Below are 18,879 nucleotides of genomic sequence, written 5' to 3' on the forward strand. Positions count from 1 at the left end.
AAAGCAGTGGCAGAATCCAACAGAGTCAGCATTTATTTATGAAGGGGAAATCATGCTGGAAAAATCTGTTGGAATTCTATGAAGATGTAACTAACAAAGTTGACAAGGAGGAGCCAGTTCATTTTCAGAAAACATTTAACAAAGTCACACATAAGAGATTATTGTGCAAGATTAAGGCGCATGGGATTGGGGGAAGTGTATTGAGATGGATAGAAATCTGGTTGACAGAGAAAAAACAAAGAGAAGGAATTAATGGGTGCTTTTCAAATTGGCAGGCAGTAACTAGGGTGCCACAGGGATCGGTGCTAGTACCCCAGGTTTTCACAATATATATTAATGATTTGGATAAGGGAACAAAATGTAACCTGTCAAAGTTTGCAGATGGTACCACATTGGTGGGAGGGTGAACCGTGATGAGGATGCAGAGCTCCTTTAGCATGATCTGGACAGATTGGGTGGGTGGGAAAATCAATGGCAGATGCATTATAAATTGGAGAAACGCAAGATTACTCACTTTGGAAGCAGAAACAAGAAGGCAGATTACTACCCGAATGGCTATAATTTGGGAGAAGGAAAAATAGGTTTGTAGATTGTTTTGCTGGAGTTCAGACGAGTGAGGGGGATCTCATGGAGACTTATAGAGAAGCCAAATGCTATGTTGGCCTTCATTGTAAGAGGTTTTGAGTACAGGAGGAGAGATGTGTTGTTGCAGTTATACAGGGCCTTGATGAGGCCACACCTAGAATACTGTGTGCAGTTTTGGTCTCCTTTTCTAAGGAAGGATGTTCTTGCTCTTGAGGAAGTGTAGCAAGGGTTTACCAGGCTGACTTTGGGGGTGGCAGTACCAGCACTGACATATGAGCAGGGATTGACTAGATTAGGATTGTTTTTGCTGGAGTTCAGATGAGTGAGAGGGATCTCATAAAGACTTATAAAATTCGAACAGGACTAGACAGGGCAGATGCAAGGAAATGGTTTCTGATGGTGGGTGTATCCAGAACCACGAGTCACAGTCTGAGGATTTGGAGTGGACCATTTAGGACAGAGATGAAATACTTCTTCACCCAAAGAGTGGTGGACTTCTGGAATTCATTGCCACAGGAAGTAGTTGATGCCGAAACATTGAATATATTCAAGGGGTGGTTAGATATAGCACTTGGACTGAATGAAACCAAAGGTCATGGAGAGAAAACAGGACTAGGCTATTGAGTTGCATGATTAGCCATGATCATGATGAAGGCCAAATAACTTTCTCCTGCTCTTATTTTCTATGTTTGTAAATCATGTCTCGTAGATATGATTGGGGTTTTTTTGAAAGGGTGACCAAGAAAGTAGATGAGAGCAGTGCAGTAGATGTTGTCTATATGGAATTCAGCAAGGCATTTGACAAGGTTAAGTTGTTGAGTAAGGTTAAATCTCACAGGATCCAGGGAGAGCAAGCCAACTGGGCACAAAATTGGCTTGAGAGTAGAAGACAGAGGGTAGTGATTGTATTTTTTTGATTAGATTCCCTACAGTGTGGAAACAGGCCCTTCGGCTCAACAACTCCACACTGACCCTCCAAAGAGTAACCCACCCAAACCCATTTCCCTGTGACTAATGCATCGAACACTCTGGGCAATTTAGCATGGCCAATTCACCTGAACTACATATCTTTGGACTGTGGGAAGAAGCCAGAGCACCCAGAGGAAACCCACGCAGACACGGAGAGAATGTGCAAACTCCACACAGGCAGTCACCCAAGCCCAGAATCAAACCTGGGACCCTGGTGCTGTGAGGCAGCAGTGCTAACCACTGAGCCACCATGCCACCCAGTTTTTTGGACTGGGGGGCTGTGACCAACAAGGATTGGTGCTGGATCCACTGTTACTCATCATTTATATAAATGTTTTGGGTGAGAATTTAGGAGATATCATTAGTAAGTTTATGGATGACATCAAAATTGATGTGTTATCAGGGAATGCATTAAGATCTTGATCAACTGGGTCAGTGGGTTAAGGAATGGCAAGTGGAGCTTAATTTAGGTGAGTGCAGGATGTTGCATTTTGGTGGGCCAAACCAGGGAAGGACTTACACCATCAATGACAGGGCCTTGGGGAGTGTTATTCAACAAAGAGATCTCAGAGTTCAAGTTCACATCTAATTGAAAGTAGAGTCACAGGCACAGGATGGTGGAGAAGGCTTTTTGCATGCTTACTTTCATCGGTCAGAGCAAAGAGTATAGGAGTTGGGACGCCTTGGTGCAGCTATACAAAACGTTGGTGAGGCCACAATTGGAGTACTGTGTGCAGTTCTAGTTGCCCTAGGAAGGTTATTATTAAACAAGAAGGATTGCTAAAAAGATTTACTGGGTTACTATCTGGACTCAAGGGTTTAAGTTGTAAGGAAAAGTTGGATACAAGTTTTTTTTCCCTAAAGCATAAGAGACTGAGAGATGTCCTTATAGAGGTCTATAAACTCAAGAGAGGCATCGATAACCATGGTAGGGAAAGCTAAAACTGGAAGGTGTAGGTTTAAAGTGAGATAGGAGATACAAAAAGGTCCAGAGGGCCATTTTTTTACACAGAGGTTGATGAGTGTCTGCAATGGGCTGCCAGAAATAGTGATGGAAGCAAGTACAATTTTGTTATTTGAGAAGAGTTTTAAACAGGTACAGAGATGGGGTAGGTTGAACTGATATGGATCAAATGCAGGCAAATATAACCAGCTTAATTGTGAACCAGGGCAGCATGGCTAGGTTGGGCTGTATCCATGCTGTAAACCTCTATGACTCTGAGTCAAACTCATTTCTCTCACATCAATCTTTGAGCTGTACACTTATCTCTTTAATCCTGTTGACCCTGTGCGAATTAGCTCGTGACTCAGGTAGTAATCCAGAAATGATTACCTCTTTCATTTTGCTTTTTTAATTTAGTCCCAGCTGCTCATATTCCCTCAGCAGAACTAACAGGTAATAGTGTAATAAAACAGAGAGCTGCAGGTACTGGAGAACTGAAACCAAAGACAGAAATTGCTGACAAAACTCAGCATTTGGCAGCATCTGTGGGAAGCAAGCAGATTTAACATTTTGAGTGCAGTGATTTACTTCAGATGAAGAGTCACTGGACTTGAAACATTTACTCTGCTTTCTTCCCACAGTTGCTGACAGACCTGCTGAGTTGTGCCAGCAATGTCTATTTTTGTAACAGGTATGAGTGTCCTATTTAGTAATAAAATGATTCCAATGGAATATGGTTGGAAAGGTGCAGGTTTGGGGGTGGGAGTAGGTGGTATGCATTGTTACAGTATTTAATTCAGAACAGGCTTCAATTGGGAAAAATATTCAGCACATTAAATTCCTTCCATCTTAGCAATATGACAAGACTTTTTGGCTATTTTAACTGTTGGAGTTCATTTAAGTGATTGGATTGCATGAGATGTCAAGTAACCTCGCAGGTCAGAAACTAAAACTGCTACGTGTTTTCCACGTATGGAGTCAGATATTGAGAGGGGGTTTAGCTTTAAATTAAGGGGAGGCAGGTATAGGACAGATTTTAGGGGTAGATTCTTTACTCGGTGAGTCGTGACTTCAAGGAATGCCCTGCCAGTAACAGTGGTGGACTCTCCCTCTTTATGGGCATTTAAACGGGCATTGGATAGGCATATGGAGGATAGTGGGCTAGTGTAGGTTAGGTGGGCTTGGATTGGCACAACATCAAGGGCTGAAGGGCCTGTACTGTGCTGTATTTTTCTATGTTCTATGTACTCAGAAGATCAATAACAACTAATCATACTTGAGGAAATAAAATAATTGCATTTATTTCAAGTTTAATCAAAGCATTTCTTCCTGTTTGGACAGCATAAAACATAATGCAGATGGAAGGGTGAGCTTTAATTGTAAATTAATTAAGGTTGTGGCAATATGATTGTGATTTTGCCACAAACCTAGTCCACATGTCAGTAAATGTGTTTGTGAGGTAAAGTTAATCACACAAAAGAAGTAAACCAACAACATCCGAAAGGTTAATAGCAGTGTGGTCTTATAATGAAGAATAAAATTATGCCTTTTCAAATGCCAAATCCATGAAACATCTAAAACATGTTAATGATCTTTATGTCCCTTATGAGGCTGTATTGTAAGTGCTCCCAAATGTTGTTTGAAAATATTAGCAGTCTGCTCTGCCACTATGCAGTTAAATGCATGACACCAATGAACCTACATTCAGTATTGAACACAGATGTCTTGAAAGCGTCATTGGCCAGATCCCATAAAATAGACTTTATCTCCAAGGGAAAATCTTTAAAATTTGACTTCTCTTTCAAATGATCTGCGCACAGTGAGTTACGTCAAACTAATATTTTTTTAACTGCTGCCTGGTATTGGCTTACAGGATTTCACAGTGCTGACAATGGATCACCTGACATAGTTAAAAATCACACAACACCAGGTTATAGTCCAACAGGTTTAATTCGAAGCACACTAGCTTTCAGAGCGTCACTCCTTCATCAGGTTGTTTTAACTTTGTACACCCCAGTCCAACACCGGCATCTCCAAATCACCTGACGTTGGTAGAGTGAATGTGCTTGTGATCATAATTGCTAGACCATAGAGTCTCAGAATCCAAAGTACCATTGTGCACCATTAATCATCTTCTGGACTTTTGTGAATCTTGTGGTGTGGAAGAATTGGATTGACCTATTATTTTGCTACTCTTTTGCCCTAAAATATTTGGTCAAGTGAGTGCAGCATGAGTTACATGTGTTAGAGATCTTTAGACTACTAATTTCCTGATTCAGCAGAGAGTAGTTATCGACTTGATTGCTTTTTCTGGTATAGTCCTGTGTTTGAGGGATGCTTACACTGATAGAGCTGTACAGCATGGAAACAGACCCTTTGTTCCAACTTGTCCATGTCCACAAGATATCCTAAATAAATCTAGTCCCATTTGCCAGCATTTGGCCCAAATCCCTCTAAAACCTTCCTATTCATTTACCCATCTAAATGCCTTTTAAATGTTGTAATTATATTAGTCTCCATCATTTCCTCTAGCGGCTCATTCCATACATGCGCAACATAACAACTAATCACACTTTTCCTCTGCATAAAAACTGTTGCTCCTTAGGTCTCTTTTAAGTCTTTCCCCTCTCACGTAAACCTATACCCTCTAGCTTTGGACTCACCCCCATCTCAGGAAAAAGATCTTGCCTATTCATTCTATCCATGCCACTCATGATTTTATTAACCTGTATTAAGGTCAGCCCTCTGCCTCCGATGCTCCAGGGAAAACAACCCAGTCTATTCAGCCTCAACTTTTAGGTAAACTTTGCAACACATTGCACAACTCTGCTATTGTCCCCATGGTAATTTTGTGATCCTTTCAGGTGTTTCCCCAGTATTCAGAATAAGAGATATAGCGTAGCTGTGTGACCCTTTTGTAACTGAGATGGTTTTCTAATTCTTTATGCCAGATCTTAAAGTGGCTTTTTCACTGTTTCAGTGGTGACTGTCAAGTCCTGTTCACTTTCTGGTACATTTCTTATCATGTGACAAGGTGTTTGATGGGTTAAATGTGACAACACCCTGCAAGGCGACAGACTTGTCCATTAACTCCAGAAAAGCTGGCAGAGATAAAAGAAAAATCTCAGACAAAATGGTAAAACAGCATCAAGAGATGAAGTGTATTCTTTATGAAGATTTTTTGAGATTGCATTTGGGTAAATATGTAACTTCTTTTGATGGAGTTTCAATTCCATGACATTCGTAATATATCTGAATGCAAACACAAATTTAATTGCAATTTTTACTAAGCACAATTGTTTTTATTCTCTAAGGATAAACATTCAGCTTTTTACTCATGATATTATTTTGCAGCTAATGCAATTCTTACTGATATCATTGTTTCCTTTCTGAAATAGCTTTTTTTAATTTAATGTTAGCAGAATTTGTTTCATTTTGACTTATTTAAAAGCTTTGCCAAACCCATTTTTTTTAATTTTAATTTTCTTTTCACTAAAGGGAAGTGAGAGAACTGAATCCCCCAGAGGTGGCAAATTCTGTATTACAGTATGCAGCATGGGGCATAGCAGGACAGCAGCTGGTAAGAGCTACTTATTACATTTGCATTGCTCATGATTTTTTTTTAGGAATGTAGATGAAAGAAGTGCTCATCACTTCACTTTGCTAGTTTAAAACAGTGCTGGTATATGAATGTATCTAACTCCAGAAAGAGCATTATTAGTATATTTAGATAAAATAATATGGACATTAGATGTGGTTGACTCTTAAATACTGGGTGGGCAATTAGGGATGTGTAATATATGCTGGCTAGCCTGCAATGCCCTCATCCTGTGAATGAATGAAGAAAAATTACTGAGAGTGAGAATGTTATTCTTTCCTTTAGTTGTCATGGTTCTGAATTCAGTCTAATCTGACTGAATGGCAAAGTTCCTGCTCTCAGAACTGTTAGAATTTGACATGAACATTAGTGACCAGACTTAGCTAACTTCGACTCAACTTCTTGAAACTGATAATAAATTGGTCCTTATAAACTAATATACCCATTTAAATCATAACCAAATTATAAAAATTGAAATATATCATTATTACAACATGGGTTGCCTTCTGAGGTTTGTAGTAAAGCCTACTGCTGAGACAATCTTGATTTCTTTAGCTACTGGATGGTGCCTAAAGATTATCTTGAGTGATAGACAATAAAGAAATATATCACTCCAATGATGAATAAAATTAATTGTACAACTTGCTTCTGCATGAAAATGATTTTCTATTTTATTGTGGTATAATCATATAGAAATGGGTACTTTGTATGTTTGAAATATTACGTTGTGGAAATCATAAGACATGAAACATTCTCATGTTTCTCAATAATATGCTTCAGGCTATCATATGTCCTTGAGATGGAATTCATCTTGACTCACTCTGTCTTGTTTAATTGCCCAGTCAAACTAGACTATTTGCTGCCACATAAAGTCAACTTGAGAAAATAAAATTAGATGACTTTGTTTACTCATATATTACATTGGGAAGTTGAGTGATGATTCCTTTTTCAACAGATGCCAGACAAGAGTTGGTTGAACTGGAAGATAAATGTTAAGTGTCACAGATCTCCAGAGTGAATTTGTTTTGTTTAAATAGTGATTTGGTTCAAGTAGTTATTTGTCATAACTGTTATATATCAATGTTTATATGTAACTATTTAAAACCATTGGAACGTGCAAGTTCCCATCCATGCCACTCACCATCCTGACTTGGAAACATATCACTGTTCCTTCACTGTGACTGGGTCAAAATCCTGGAATTCCCTCCCTAAGAGCATTGTGGATCTACTACAGCACGCAATCTGCAGTAGTTTAAGAAGGCGATTTCTCAAGGGCAACTAGCAAGGGTAATAAATGCTCACCACCAGTTAATTCCCAAGTCCTACAGGTGATTATAGAAAATCAAAAATAACAAAAACTGAGCTTAGAGTGACCCTTAAAAGTATGTCAAATTATTATTTAACATGGATCTTTCAGTTAACTCAAACTGAATATGCTATTGCATCAGCTATTGGATCATGTCCTCTGCCCAGCCAAGAAATCTCTTTGAGTTGACAATTAAAATACCGATTTGGAAATCTGGCAATATTTGCAGGAAAGCCAGAACTTGCTGAATTTGAAAAGTAGATACACCCCACCAAAATCAACCAATGTCAGTTTTGTTGCTGTTAAATTACTGAGTTGCCTTTAAGACAACTGTATTAGTGTTTTTAAAAATATGTTCATCCATGTAATCCTTTTATTTCCATGAATGTATTTTAAAACTCTTTAGGAAAGTCATTTTCTCCCAGCATACTTGGTCACTTGGGTCAAAATAAAGCAATATAGAACTTAGGACCCTGAGGAAATGCTGACATGAACAAGTGTTTGCACAGTCAGCAGGTTAAGGCTCTGTAGTTTTGGACAGCTTCAAGTGATCTTAAATGCAAATATAAACATTTTCAAATGTAACTCATTTTGTCTCAGCATGTTCACACAAAGATTATTAAACAAAAAAATTGCAAGTCATGGGATAATTAATAATTATAGACACTATTTCTGAACACCATATTCTTTTAACTGTGAGACAGGTGGGAGTAGCAGAATGAACACAAGTTTCAGGAAATTCAGACTTTTGCTTACCAGAATATGACAGCTCATGCCATAAAAACTGCCTTCTGCACAGATTCCATCTCTCAGTTTTTCTGCACTGCATGACGTTTGTATAATCATTGGAAGCTTGACCAGAAAAATCAGACAAAGATAAGTTGGTACATTTTCTTTTATGTCTGATCAGTCTCAGGGACAGAAGGTACAGTGCTAATTGGAAGATTAGAGCTATGGAGCTTCACCAATGTTCTAACTTGGCATCAAAACAAAATGTAAAGTTGAAGTATTTCTGTGCATTGGTTTCAATTGGCTTTATGTCCCCTTTTCTCAAGCTAAACATTCCACAGCTTCTAAATTGGTGTTTTTTTTATTGCAAGCCAGTGATTTTGTCACATAAAAGAAGAGTTATTGGACTTTAAATGTTAAGTGCATCACCAATGCTGCCAGACTTGCTGGGTTTCTCCAGTTCTGTTTCTATTCCAGAATTTTGTCAACTAGTTATAAACAAAGCAGTCTGCATCTTGTTATCAGGTTGTTTTAGTTTGAAAACCTTTTTGGCCTTTCTAGGGCCTTCTGGTATGGATCAGTCAGTTTCTGTGCACTTGCCTAAAGAACAACATTCTGTCGAAAGGTGAATTGGGGATGAATATTAAAAGGCATGACTGTATGTATGCATTCAATAGTCTTTAAAGAATTGTTACATGACTTACAACAACTATACATCCCTTCACGTGCAAAAACTTAAAATACGTTAGTTAAGTGTGATTAAGAAGGGTGATTAAAATAAAAGGTCTATAAGTTTGCCAGAAAGATCAGTAATTCTGGGGATTGGAAGGTTTATAGAATCGACAGATGCACGGACCAACCCTTCAAAAATATTTTAAGAAGGTAGCCCAGACCCTCTTTTTTTCTTACGTTAAAAGCAGATGCGAAGTGGATATTCCAGGTCTGATGTAGCTGGTCAAACCATTCAGCTTTAAGCAAAACAGAATTTATTTAAACACTGTGGTTTAATGAACAAGAGAAAACAGTATTTAGAATAACTTAACTATTTGAAAACTCAACAGACTCGATATCACAAATTAACTAAGGAGCTGCTCTAATTCCCATAAGATCCCATACACATACCCCTTAACAAAAGGTATAGTCAAACACAGGTTCCTGCAGGCAGGGATGATTTCAGAGAGAAAACCAGTCAAGAACCATCTGCTGAAGTTTGGAACCTTTCTCTGGACGGTAGCAGCTTCTCATTGTTACAATTAAAATAAACTAGAGAAAAACACACGAACTGGGAGAACTGGCCACTCCTTTGCTATTGTTAAACTAGGCCCAGACATTTCTGCACCTCAGACTGCACCACCTCTCTTGAGAAAAAAAACAGCCTTGTTAAAGGAACAGCATCATCAAATAAAGGAGGCCAAGAAATTGATGAGGAAAGGGAGAATGGAATACAAATGCAACCTGGTGAAAGAAACAAAAATTGATTGTAAAAGCTCATCTAATATGAAGAAAGGAAACATTTGGCAAAATTGAATGTGAATCTATTCCAAACCAAGGTTGGAGAATTTATCATGGGAGAAACAAAAATTGCAGACAAGCTAAATGATGACTTTGTCTGTTTTCACTGGAGAAGATACCAGTAATTTCCCATAAATAAAGATCTAAGTGGCTTGGGAGAATGAGGAATTGAAGAAAATTTTCATGACTGAAAAAGATTTCACTGGGGAAATTAATGCCTTTGCAAGTTGAAGTGGGTTCTGGAATGATTCCTGTGGATTGACAGATAGCAAATGTCACCCCACTATCTAAGCAAGGAGTGGGAGAGAATACAGGGAACTATAGAACAGTTACCCTTTCATCGGTAGTATGGAAAATGATAGAATCCATTGTAAAAGATGAAATGAATAGACACCACGTTGATGAAGATCCTATTCTGCATAGTCAGTATGCAAATGGGGATCAGAAACAGGAATAGCTAGAGAAACTTAACAGATCTGGCAGTATCTGTGGAGAGAAAACAAAGTCAGTGTTTTGAGTCTGGTAACTCTTGTTCAGAACTCTCAGACAGAAAACAATAGGAATAAATGGAAATAAATAAGCAGAAGACAGATCGTAGGAATCAATAGATCATTCTTCTGTTGGTAGGTTGTGATCAGTGTTTTTTGTAACAATTAGTACTTGGGCCCTTGCTGTTCACAATGTTTTACAGCTGGGGACTAAATGCATACAATTAGCAAATTGGCAGATGGTGTTAAACAGATAATGGTTCAACAAAGACACACAGTTCTAGACCATCCAAGATGAGGAAAGATACTCTCCATATCTGTGCTGTCCATAAGACATAGGAGTGGAAGTAAGGCCATTCGGCCCACCGAGTCCACTCCGCCATTCAATCATGGCTGTTGAGTATTTCAACTCCACTTACCAGCATTTTCCCCATAGCCCTTAATTCCTTGTGACATCAAGAATTTATCAATCTCTGCCTTGAAGACATTTAGCGTCCCGGCCTCCACTGCACTCTACGGCAAAGAACTCTCTGGCTGAAGAAATGTCTCCGCATTTCTGTTCTGAATTGACCCCCTCTAATTCTAAGGCTGTGTCCATGGGTCTTAGTCTCCTCGCCTAACGGAAACAATTTCGTAGCGTCCGTCCTTTCCAAATCATGTATTATCTTGTAAGTTTCTATTAAATCTCCCCTTAATCTTGTAAACTCCAATGAATACAATCCCAGGATCCTCAGCCATTCCTCGTATGTTAGACCAACCATTCCAGGGGTCATCCGTGTGAATCTCTGCTGGACACGCTCCAGTGTCAGTATGTCCTTCCTGAGGTGTGGGGACCAAAATTGGACACAGTACTCCAAATGAGGCCTTACCAGAGCTTAATAAAGTCAAAACACCTCAGGATCATTCATAATCAGTCAAGTCACCTCATGCTTTACTAAACTCTAATGAATACAAGCCTAGCCTGTCCAACCATTTCTCATAAGACAACCCTATAATTCCAGGTATTAGTCTGGAAAACCTTCTCTGAACATCATCATTTACACCCTTCCTTCTATATGATGACCAATAGAATGTTCAGTTTTTCCAAATGCAGTCTCACCAATACCCTGTATAACTGAAGCTTAACTTCCTTACTTTTGTGTTCAATTCCCCTCAAAATGACTGTTAACATTCTGTTTACTTGTTATACCTGCAAGCTAGCCTTTTGTGATTCATGCACAAGTACACCCAGATTGTTTTGTGTCTCACAGCTCTGCAATCTCTCAACATTCAGATAGTATGCTTCCTTTTTCCAAAATGGACAATTTTACACTTTCCCACATTTTACTGTACTTGTCACATCATTTAATCTATTTGTACCTTTTATGTAGCCTCTGCATGGACTCTCCTAAACCTACTTTCACATCTTCATATCATTGGCAACATAACTTTCATGAAGAAAGGTAAGGTATTTACATATATTGTAAAATGTTGAGTTTCCAGCATCAATACCTTTTGTTTAACACTTGTTAAATCTTGCCAATCTGAAAAAAAACGTCCGATTTATGTCTAATCTCTGCGTTTTGTTAGCCATCTAATCTTCTCTCCATGCCAGTATGCTCCCCCCTACACACTGACTTTTTATTTTCCAAAATAGAATTTCATGTGAAACCTTGTCAAATGCATTTTGGAAATCAAAATTCAGTACAGCTGTAAGTTCCCCACACAGTTACAAGTCCCCACTAACTACAGCACGTGTTACCACCACAAGAGCCCTAATAATGTTGGTCAAACATGATTTCTCTTTCACAAAACCATATTGACTCTACCTGATTACCTTAAAATTTTCCAAGGGCTGTGCTATAACTTCTTTAATTATAGCATCTAACATTTAACCTTCGACGAATATTCAGTTAATTGACCCATTGCTTCTGGTTTTCTATCTCTCTTTTTAAATAAAAAATGTTACCTTCACTATCTTCCAATGTAAAGGAACTATCCCAAATCAAGGAAGGCTTGGAGAAAAGAAAAAGCAATACCACAGCTTTCTCATTGGCCCCCTCCATTTTATTTCCTGATTTATCACTGCTTCTTGATGTTACTTGTATCATCTATAATGAAGAATGTTGCAAAACTCTTGGTCAATTCATTTGCCATTTTCTATTTTGTATGATTGCTTTTCAATGGAAAGTGAGATTAGAACTAAGCTCACTTTGTTAACTCTTACCTTGAAATATTCAGAGAAACTGATGAGATTTTGTTTTTAATATTTGACTAGCGCCATATCATTTTTTTACCATTGTTTCTTTTTGTATTCTGTCCAATTTTCTGACCCACCACCTGTCTTTGCATAATTATTGTTTTTTTTTCCTTTCGTTTAATACTATCTTTAACATTATCAACAGGTAGTAGATCCATCCTTTGAATTTTTTTCTTATGCTTTAGAATTTACGTATTCTGTGTATTCTGAAATAATCCCTTAAATTTCTGCTGTTGCATTTCTCTATCCTTTAACATAATTTGTCAGTTCATATTAGCCAACTGTGCTTTCGTGTTCTCATAACTCCTCTTACTTAAAATTATAAATTTAGATTTATAGTCTCAGATCTCTTGCTCTCTCCGTCAAACTAAATGTAAAATTCAAACATATTATGATCACTGCTACCGAGAGTGTTTTCACTATGAGATCCTTCATTAATCCTATCTCATTACACAATACCACATCTAATAAAGCCAGCTCTTTGATTGACTTCAGAACATGCTGATCCAAGAAACTGTCCTGAAAATATTCAATGAGTTCCTCAACTAGGCTAGATTTGCCTATCTGATTTTATTTTTATATGTCTACATGTGAATTAAATGCCCCATTATTATTGTGGTGTCATTCTGAGAAGCTCATATTATATCTGCCTTTATGCTCCATCCTATCATGTGGTTACTATTAGAGGATGTGTATACCACTCCTTCAAGTGACTTCTTGGTGTCTATTATTTGTCATTTCTATTACAAATTGTTTCCACATCCTGGTTTCCTGAACTTATGCCATCCCCCTCTATTGCATTAATTAACTAACAGAGTCATGCATCTACCTTTTCCTAGCTTCCTATCATTTCTAAATATCCTGTGCACTTTAAGATTCAAGTTCCAAACCATTTCAACCTGAAACCAGCTCGCTGAAATGGCTACCAGGATGGTTGGGTTCTGTTTTATTTTTAAATTTTAAACTCTCGCCCAAATCAAACCGAACTGTTTTTAAAGTTAAATTTGCTTCAAAGTTTCAGTTGTGGTCCATTGCTCATATCTAACTGGATAAATGTTAACCACCTTAATCAAACTTTTTTTTTATTATGGGAAGGAAGAAAAGGCAGCATTCTTCTCCAAAAGGTTGTGATTTCATTAAATATTCTGCAAATTGCTTTAATATGATTTGTCTGTCAGATCAATATAAACAGTAATTTGAGATAATTTTGATAATTTATTTACAATTATATGTGTTTTAACCTCTGACTACTCACAACATTTTTTACTCTTAAGTACATGAAGTTGCTATTATTTCAGTCAGGTAAGTGTTTGCTGCTGCTTAATAATTTTATTAAAGCTAAAATTAGACAGGGGAGTTGCAACTTTGAAATATTCTGAGATAGCAAGCAAAATAGAAAGTTTTATGGTGAGGTATATTCATTGGATCAATTGTGTCAATTTTGATTGTATTTTGTACAGCAAATTTGGATTTAGAAGACCTTCGATAATGTTATTATTTTCTGAGACAGAAATTGTAGAATTGATTTTTAAGAGATAATATTCCAATTTTCAATCATTTCCTCTGTTGATTGCTAATAACCTGACTACTTAAGAATCTGTTGTCATTACTTCAGTTCTCTACAGATCTCATAGAGTCTGTTTAGGTGCAAGCTTCTGTCTTTCCTTTGCTATCATTATCGAAAATCATGCAAAGGGTGTTATAACTGCCTCCCAAAATCTACACTACATACGTACAACTCATGTAAGGTTTAATCAACTGTACAGAATCTTATTTGCCAATCATTCCATCCTTGCTCCCCCTTCGCATTTTCCAATTAATGTGTGTCCCTCAATGCAGTGTCACTTATCTTCTTCTTTGTTAGCAATAAAAACAAATTAAGTTGCAACCTCATTAACTTACTCTGAATTTCACTGGAGAATGAATATTAGGAGATGAGGTAAAGGACAGCTCAGTCTTTTATATACAATATTAAAACATAAAATGCTAGTAGTACTCAGCAGATCTGATAGTACCTGTGTAGAGTGAATCAGAGTTCATATTTCCTTTAGTCAGGACAGTCAGAAGAAAAGCTACAGATCTGAAATGTAAACTCTGTTTCTCTCTCCATAGATGCTGCCAGAGTTGCTGAGTGTTTTCACATTTTCTACTTTTATTTCAAATTTCCATCATCTGCAGTACATCAGTTTTGTTTCTTTTTCCTATTTGCTCAATTATTTAGCTACTACTGTAGAGACAAGGCAAGTCAAAGTTGGCCATATCTGTACTGCTTTTGAAATCTTTATCCTAGAGACCACTTTAGCACTTGTTATTACTTTTAGAGATTTATATGTGTTCCCAAATTCCCTTGTTCTTTTGTGGCCAACTTCCCAAGAAATAATTCTTCTCTTACCAAAATAAGCCATTTCATTATTTGTCCACCCACATTGGAAGCCTGTTTCGGTCTACCTGCATATTGGAACAATCAGCAATATTATGTCCCCTAATTTTATTTTCACTACATGTATTCATACTTCCAAATCCTCAGTCTATATGGTTTATATAAGCGGTAAACAATAAACTCAGCATAGAGTGGGCGGCACAGTGGTTAGCACTGCTGCCTCACAGCACCAGAGACCCGGGTTTAATTCCCGCCTCAGGCAACTGACTGTGTGGAGTTTGCACATTCTCCCCGTGTCTGCGTGGGTTTCCTTCCGGGTGCTCCGGTTTTCTCCCACAGTCCAAAAATGTGCAGGTTAGGTGAATTGGCCATGCTAAGTTGCCCGTAGTGTTAGGCGAAGGGGTAAATGTAGGGGAATTGGTGTGGGTGGGTTGCGCTTCAGCGGGTTGATGTGGACTTGTTGGGCCGAAGGGCCTGTTTCCACACTGTAAGTAAGTAATCTAATCCAAACTCAGCATAGATTCCAATGGAGAAGCACTTTTTACCAGTATACAGTAAGATTTGTCTAACTTCTACCCTCAGTTTTGTAGCTGTATTTCAGTACATTTTGTTGTATGGGTTCTGTTACAAATGATTTTTGTCAGCTCTCCAGTCTGGCACCTTATCAAAGGCTAACAGAAATGTCATTTTTTTAAAAACTCATTCATGAAATGTAAGTGCCAATATTTTTGTTCATCCTTAATTTCCCAGAGGTCAGTTTATAGGTACCCACATTGCTTTGAATCTGAAGTCACATGTACACCAGTCCTGGTAAAGATGACAGAATTCCTTCCCTAAAAGACATTATGAACCAGAAGGGTTTTTACAACAATCAACAGAGTCAATTTACTCAACAGAATCATGGTCATGGTTACAGGTAATCTTTTTACTCTGGATTCTTTATTGAATTCAAAATTCACAATCTAATATGGTGGGATTCTAACCAGAACAGTAGTGTGGGATTCTGGATTAATAGTCCAGTGACTTTACTGCTACAACACTCATCATATCCCATATCCAAAGCATGCTCTCTGATACTTTTACGAGAAATTGAATAAGATTGGTTCAACAATCTTCCTTTTAGAATTCTGCAATTATGATTCTTGAAATAAACCTTCATCTCCAGATGTTTTGCAATCTCATCTTTAAATAAATGTCTCATGTGAAAACAGGTATGAGGCAAAGTAAAGATATTGTTTTTTAATGGAGATAAAATCAACAGAAGAATACCACTGCCTTCCTTCAAATAGTGCTATGGGATCTTTTAAGTCTGCCAATGTAAATATATGTGCTATTTATGTTATCCAAAAGACAATGCAATATATTCTCTGTTACATTGTACTGAAATCTAACCATGTGCTCAAATACTGGATTAGGGCTAGAACCCTCAATCTTTTCACTAAGAGATGAAATAGCTAGCAAGGAACCAAGCTGACTCTTACAGTAAATTGTATGATTGGAAGGTAAATTAAAAGACATGCTGAAATGAAATATAAGTATTGGAAAGACCATGTTTTATTTGCTTTCAGCAAAACAATTTTTTTAAAGTAAATTGTAAAACACCCAATGCATCTCAGTAAAACAGGTAACGTAGAGAGAGAAAATGAAGAAGAAATTTTTTCAATGAGAAGGAAAGGTATAGGCTTGCCAGAGTTTGAAACTGCAGAAGACTTGCTAGCATTCATTTACAAAACAGCAGCAAGTAATGAAATAGCCATTAACATCTGGAACTTTGAATATTCATAATGCAAAAGGATGAAATGTTCTGCATCCAAGCTTCAAGAAATGATGCTACAGTAGTGAACTATGGATAAAAAATGCTCACATTTCATTAAATATAGAGATCATGTCAGAATATTGCAAAACAGCTGATGCTCCCTATTTATGATGATGATTGTCAATCATTTTAAGAAAACTTTTAAGTTTACTAAACAGAAAAGAATATATTTAACAAGAATAAAACAAATAAAAGTTTGCTTTATTTTACTCATTTGTGGGATTTGGGCATTACTGGCTAAGCCAACTTTTATTGACCATCCTCAATTATCCTGGAGAAGATGTTGGTAAGCAGCCTTTGGCAACTATTGCTGCCCTTGGGATGTAGGGACAGCCAGCGTGCTGTTTGGGAGGGAGTTCCACAATTTTGACCCAGTAACAGTGAAGGAATTATAGTTCAAGATCAAAATAGTGCAAGACTATATGGAGAGTGGGCAAGTTGTTGATGTTCTTTGCCATCTTTGCCTTCTATTTAGTAGAGACCATGAGTTTAGAACATGCTGTAAGGAGTGGGTATGGCAAGTTATAGCAATGTAGCTTCTAAATGATAGTAAGTGCTGCCACTGTGGTGAAGGACTGATGTTTGAATGTGGTGGATAGGATCCCAATCAAGCTGATACTTCATCCTGTATAGTGTCAAACTTCTCGAGTGTTGTTGAAGCTGCACTCATCGGGCAAGGAGACTCCATCACTAGTTGGTGGACAGACACCATGGATATAGGAAAACATAGTCACTACATAATTCCTAGCCTCTGATCTGCTTTGTGGCCTCAGTATTAATGGCTGGTTCAGTTCAGTTTCTGGTTAAGACAAACATATGTTGATCATGGGAGAATTCAGTAAAGGGGTGATGTGATTGAAAATCATAGAGTGATGGTTAGATTCTCTCTCGTTGGAGATGGTCATTACCTCGCACTGGTGTGTTGTGAATACTAGTTGTCACTTATTAGCCAAAATTTAGGTATTATCTAAGTCTTGCTGCACACAGACATACTGCTTCAGTATCTGAGGAGTCGTGAATGGTGCTGAACATTGAGCAATCATCAGCAAACATCCCCACTCTGACGTTATGATGGAGGGAAGGTGATTTCTAAGGTAGCTGAAGATGGTTGGATCTGTGACACCACTAGACAAACCTCTGCAGTAAAATACTGGAGCTGAGATGGCTGACCTCCAACAATCACAGCCATCTTCCTTTGGGCCACACGTGATTACTAAGCCAGACTTTGTGATTAACATTAAAATCCCACATACTGTAGATTAGATTAGATTAGATTAGATTCCCTACAGTGTGGAAACAAGCCAATTGGCTTAGTAAGCGCACACTGACACTCCAGAGAGTAACCCACCCCGACCCATTTTCCTCTGAATAATGTCACCTGGGTGCTCTGGTTTCCTCTGTGCAGGCCAGATGAATTGGCCATGCTAAATTACCCATAGTGTTAGGTGCATTAGTCAAAGCTAAATATAGGGTAGGGGAATGGGTCTGGGTGGGTTCCTCTTCAGAGTGTCAGTTTGGGCGTTTTGGGCCCAATGGCCTGTGTTTCCATACTGTAGGGAATCTAATCAATTCAAATTTCACTGTCTGCCATGGTGGGATTTGAACCTATGACCACAGAACATGAGTCTGTGGCTCTGGATTACTCATTTAATGACATTATGACTATGCCACCACCTTCCCAAAAGTGTATGAAAGGTAGATCAGTCCTCAGAAATCTAATAATTTTGTCATCAAGAAAGCATTTTATTAGCTGTCTTCCAAGAGTTATGTTTGAAAGGAAACCAATCTAAACAGGCTTTCTTGAATTAATAAAGAGTTTATTTATTACGAAATGCAAAAAAAATTAGTAACCTAATTCACAAACGCACAAATTAGTATTGAGAGATGAGTCCAAAAGGATAAGTGCTAAAACAAAATGAATTGTGGCCAAACATGGATAGTTGAACATTGTGGACATTGGGGATCACAGTAGAATTGATGTTTGCAGTTAAACTGATGATTTTTGCAATAATTGATGTTCCTTAGTCCTAATTCTTTTTCTGCTGTTTGGGAGAGCGTTCTTATTCTGTCTGCAACACAGGGATCACGAGAGGATAGATCTTTGACTGTGACCTTACCAGCACACTAATATTTGAATCCAGAATGGTACACATGAGTATTCAGTCCTACAAGTTTATTTCAGTGGAGTTGAAACTGACTTTTTAACCTGTATCCTTATATACTCATTGAGAATCAAATAGACAAGTCTTCAAAGGGTGGCTTTCTGCTGGCAGGAGAGAGAACTCCCACATGATCCATTCTTGTAAAATCTCTC

At 37.8% G+C, this 18,879-nt stretch overlaps 1 protein-coding gene across 2 annotated transcripts in view; it reads left to right on the forward strand.

The window, feature by feature from the left end:
- LOC132817060 (inactive dipeptidyl peptidase 10-like) overlaps positions 1-18,879 on the forward strand; it is a 924,305-nt gene that overhangs the window by 671,060 nt on the left and 234,366 nt on the right. For both annotated transcript variants that reach the window (XM_060827148.1, XM_060827149.1), the window contains one exon: positions 5,996-6,077. In XM_060827148.1, the coding sequence (XP_060683131.1) occupies positions 5,996-6,077 (82 nt within the window). The remainder of the gene's footprint in view (positions 1-5,995; positions 6,078-18,879) is intronic.

The sequence above is a fragment of the Hemiscyllium ocellatum genome, chromosome 7 (genome assembly GCF_020745735.1).
Source record: "Hemiscyllium ocellatum isolate sHemOce1 chromosome 7, sHemOce1.pat.X.cur, whole genome shotgun sequence".
Classification (NCBI taxonomy): domain Eukaryota; kingdom Metazoa; phylum Chordata; class Chondrichthyes; order Orectolobiformes; family Hemiscylliidae; genus Hemiscyllium; species Hemiscyllium ocellatum.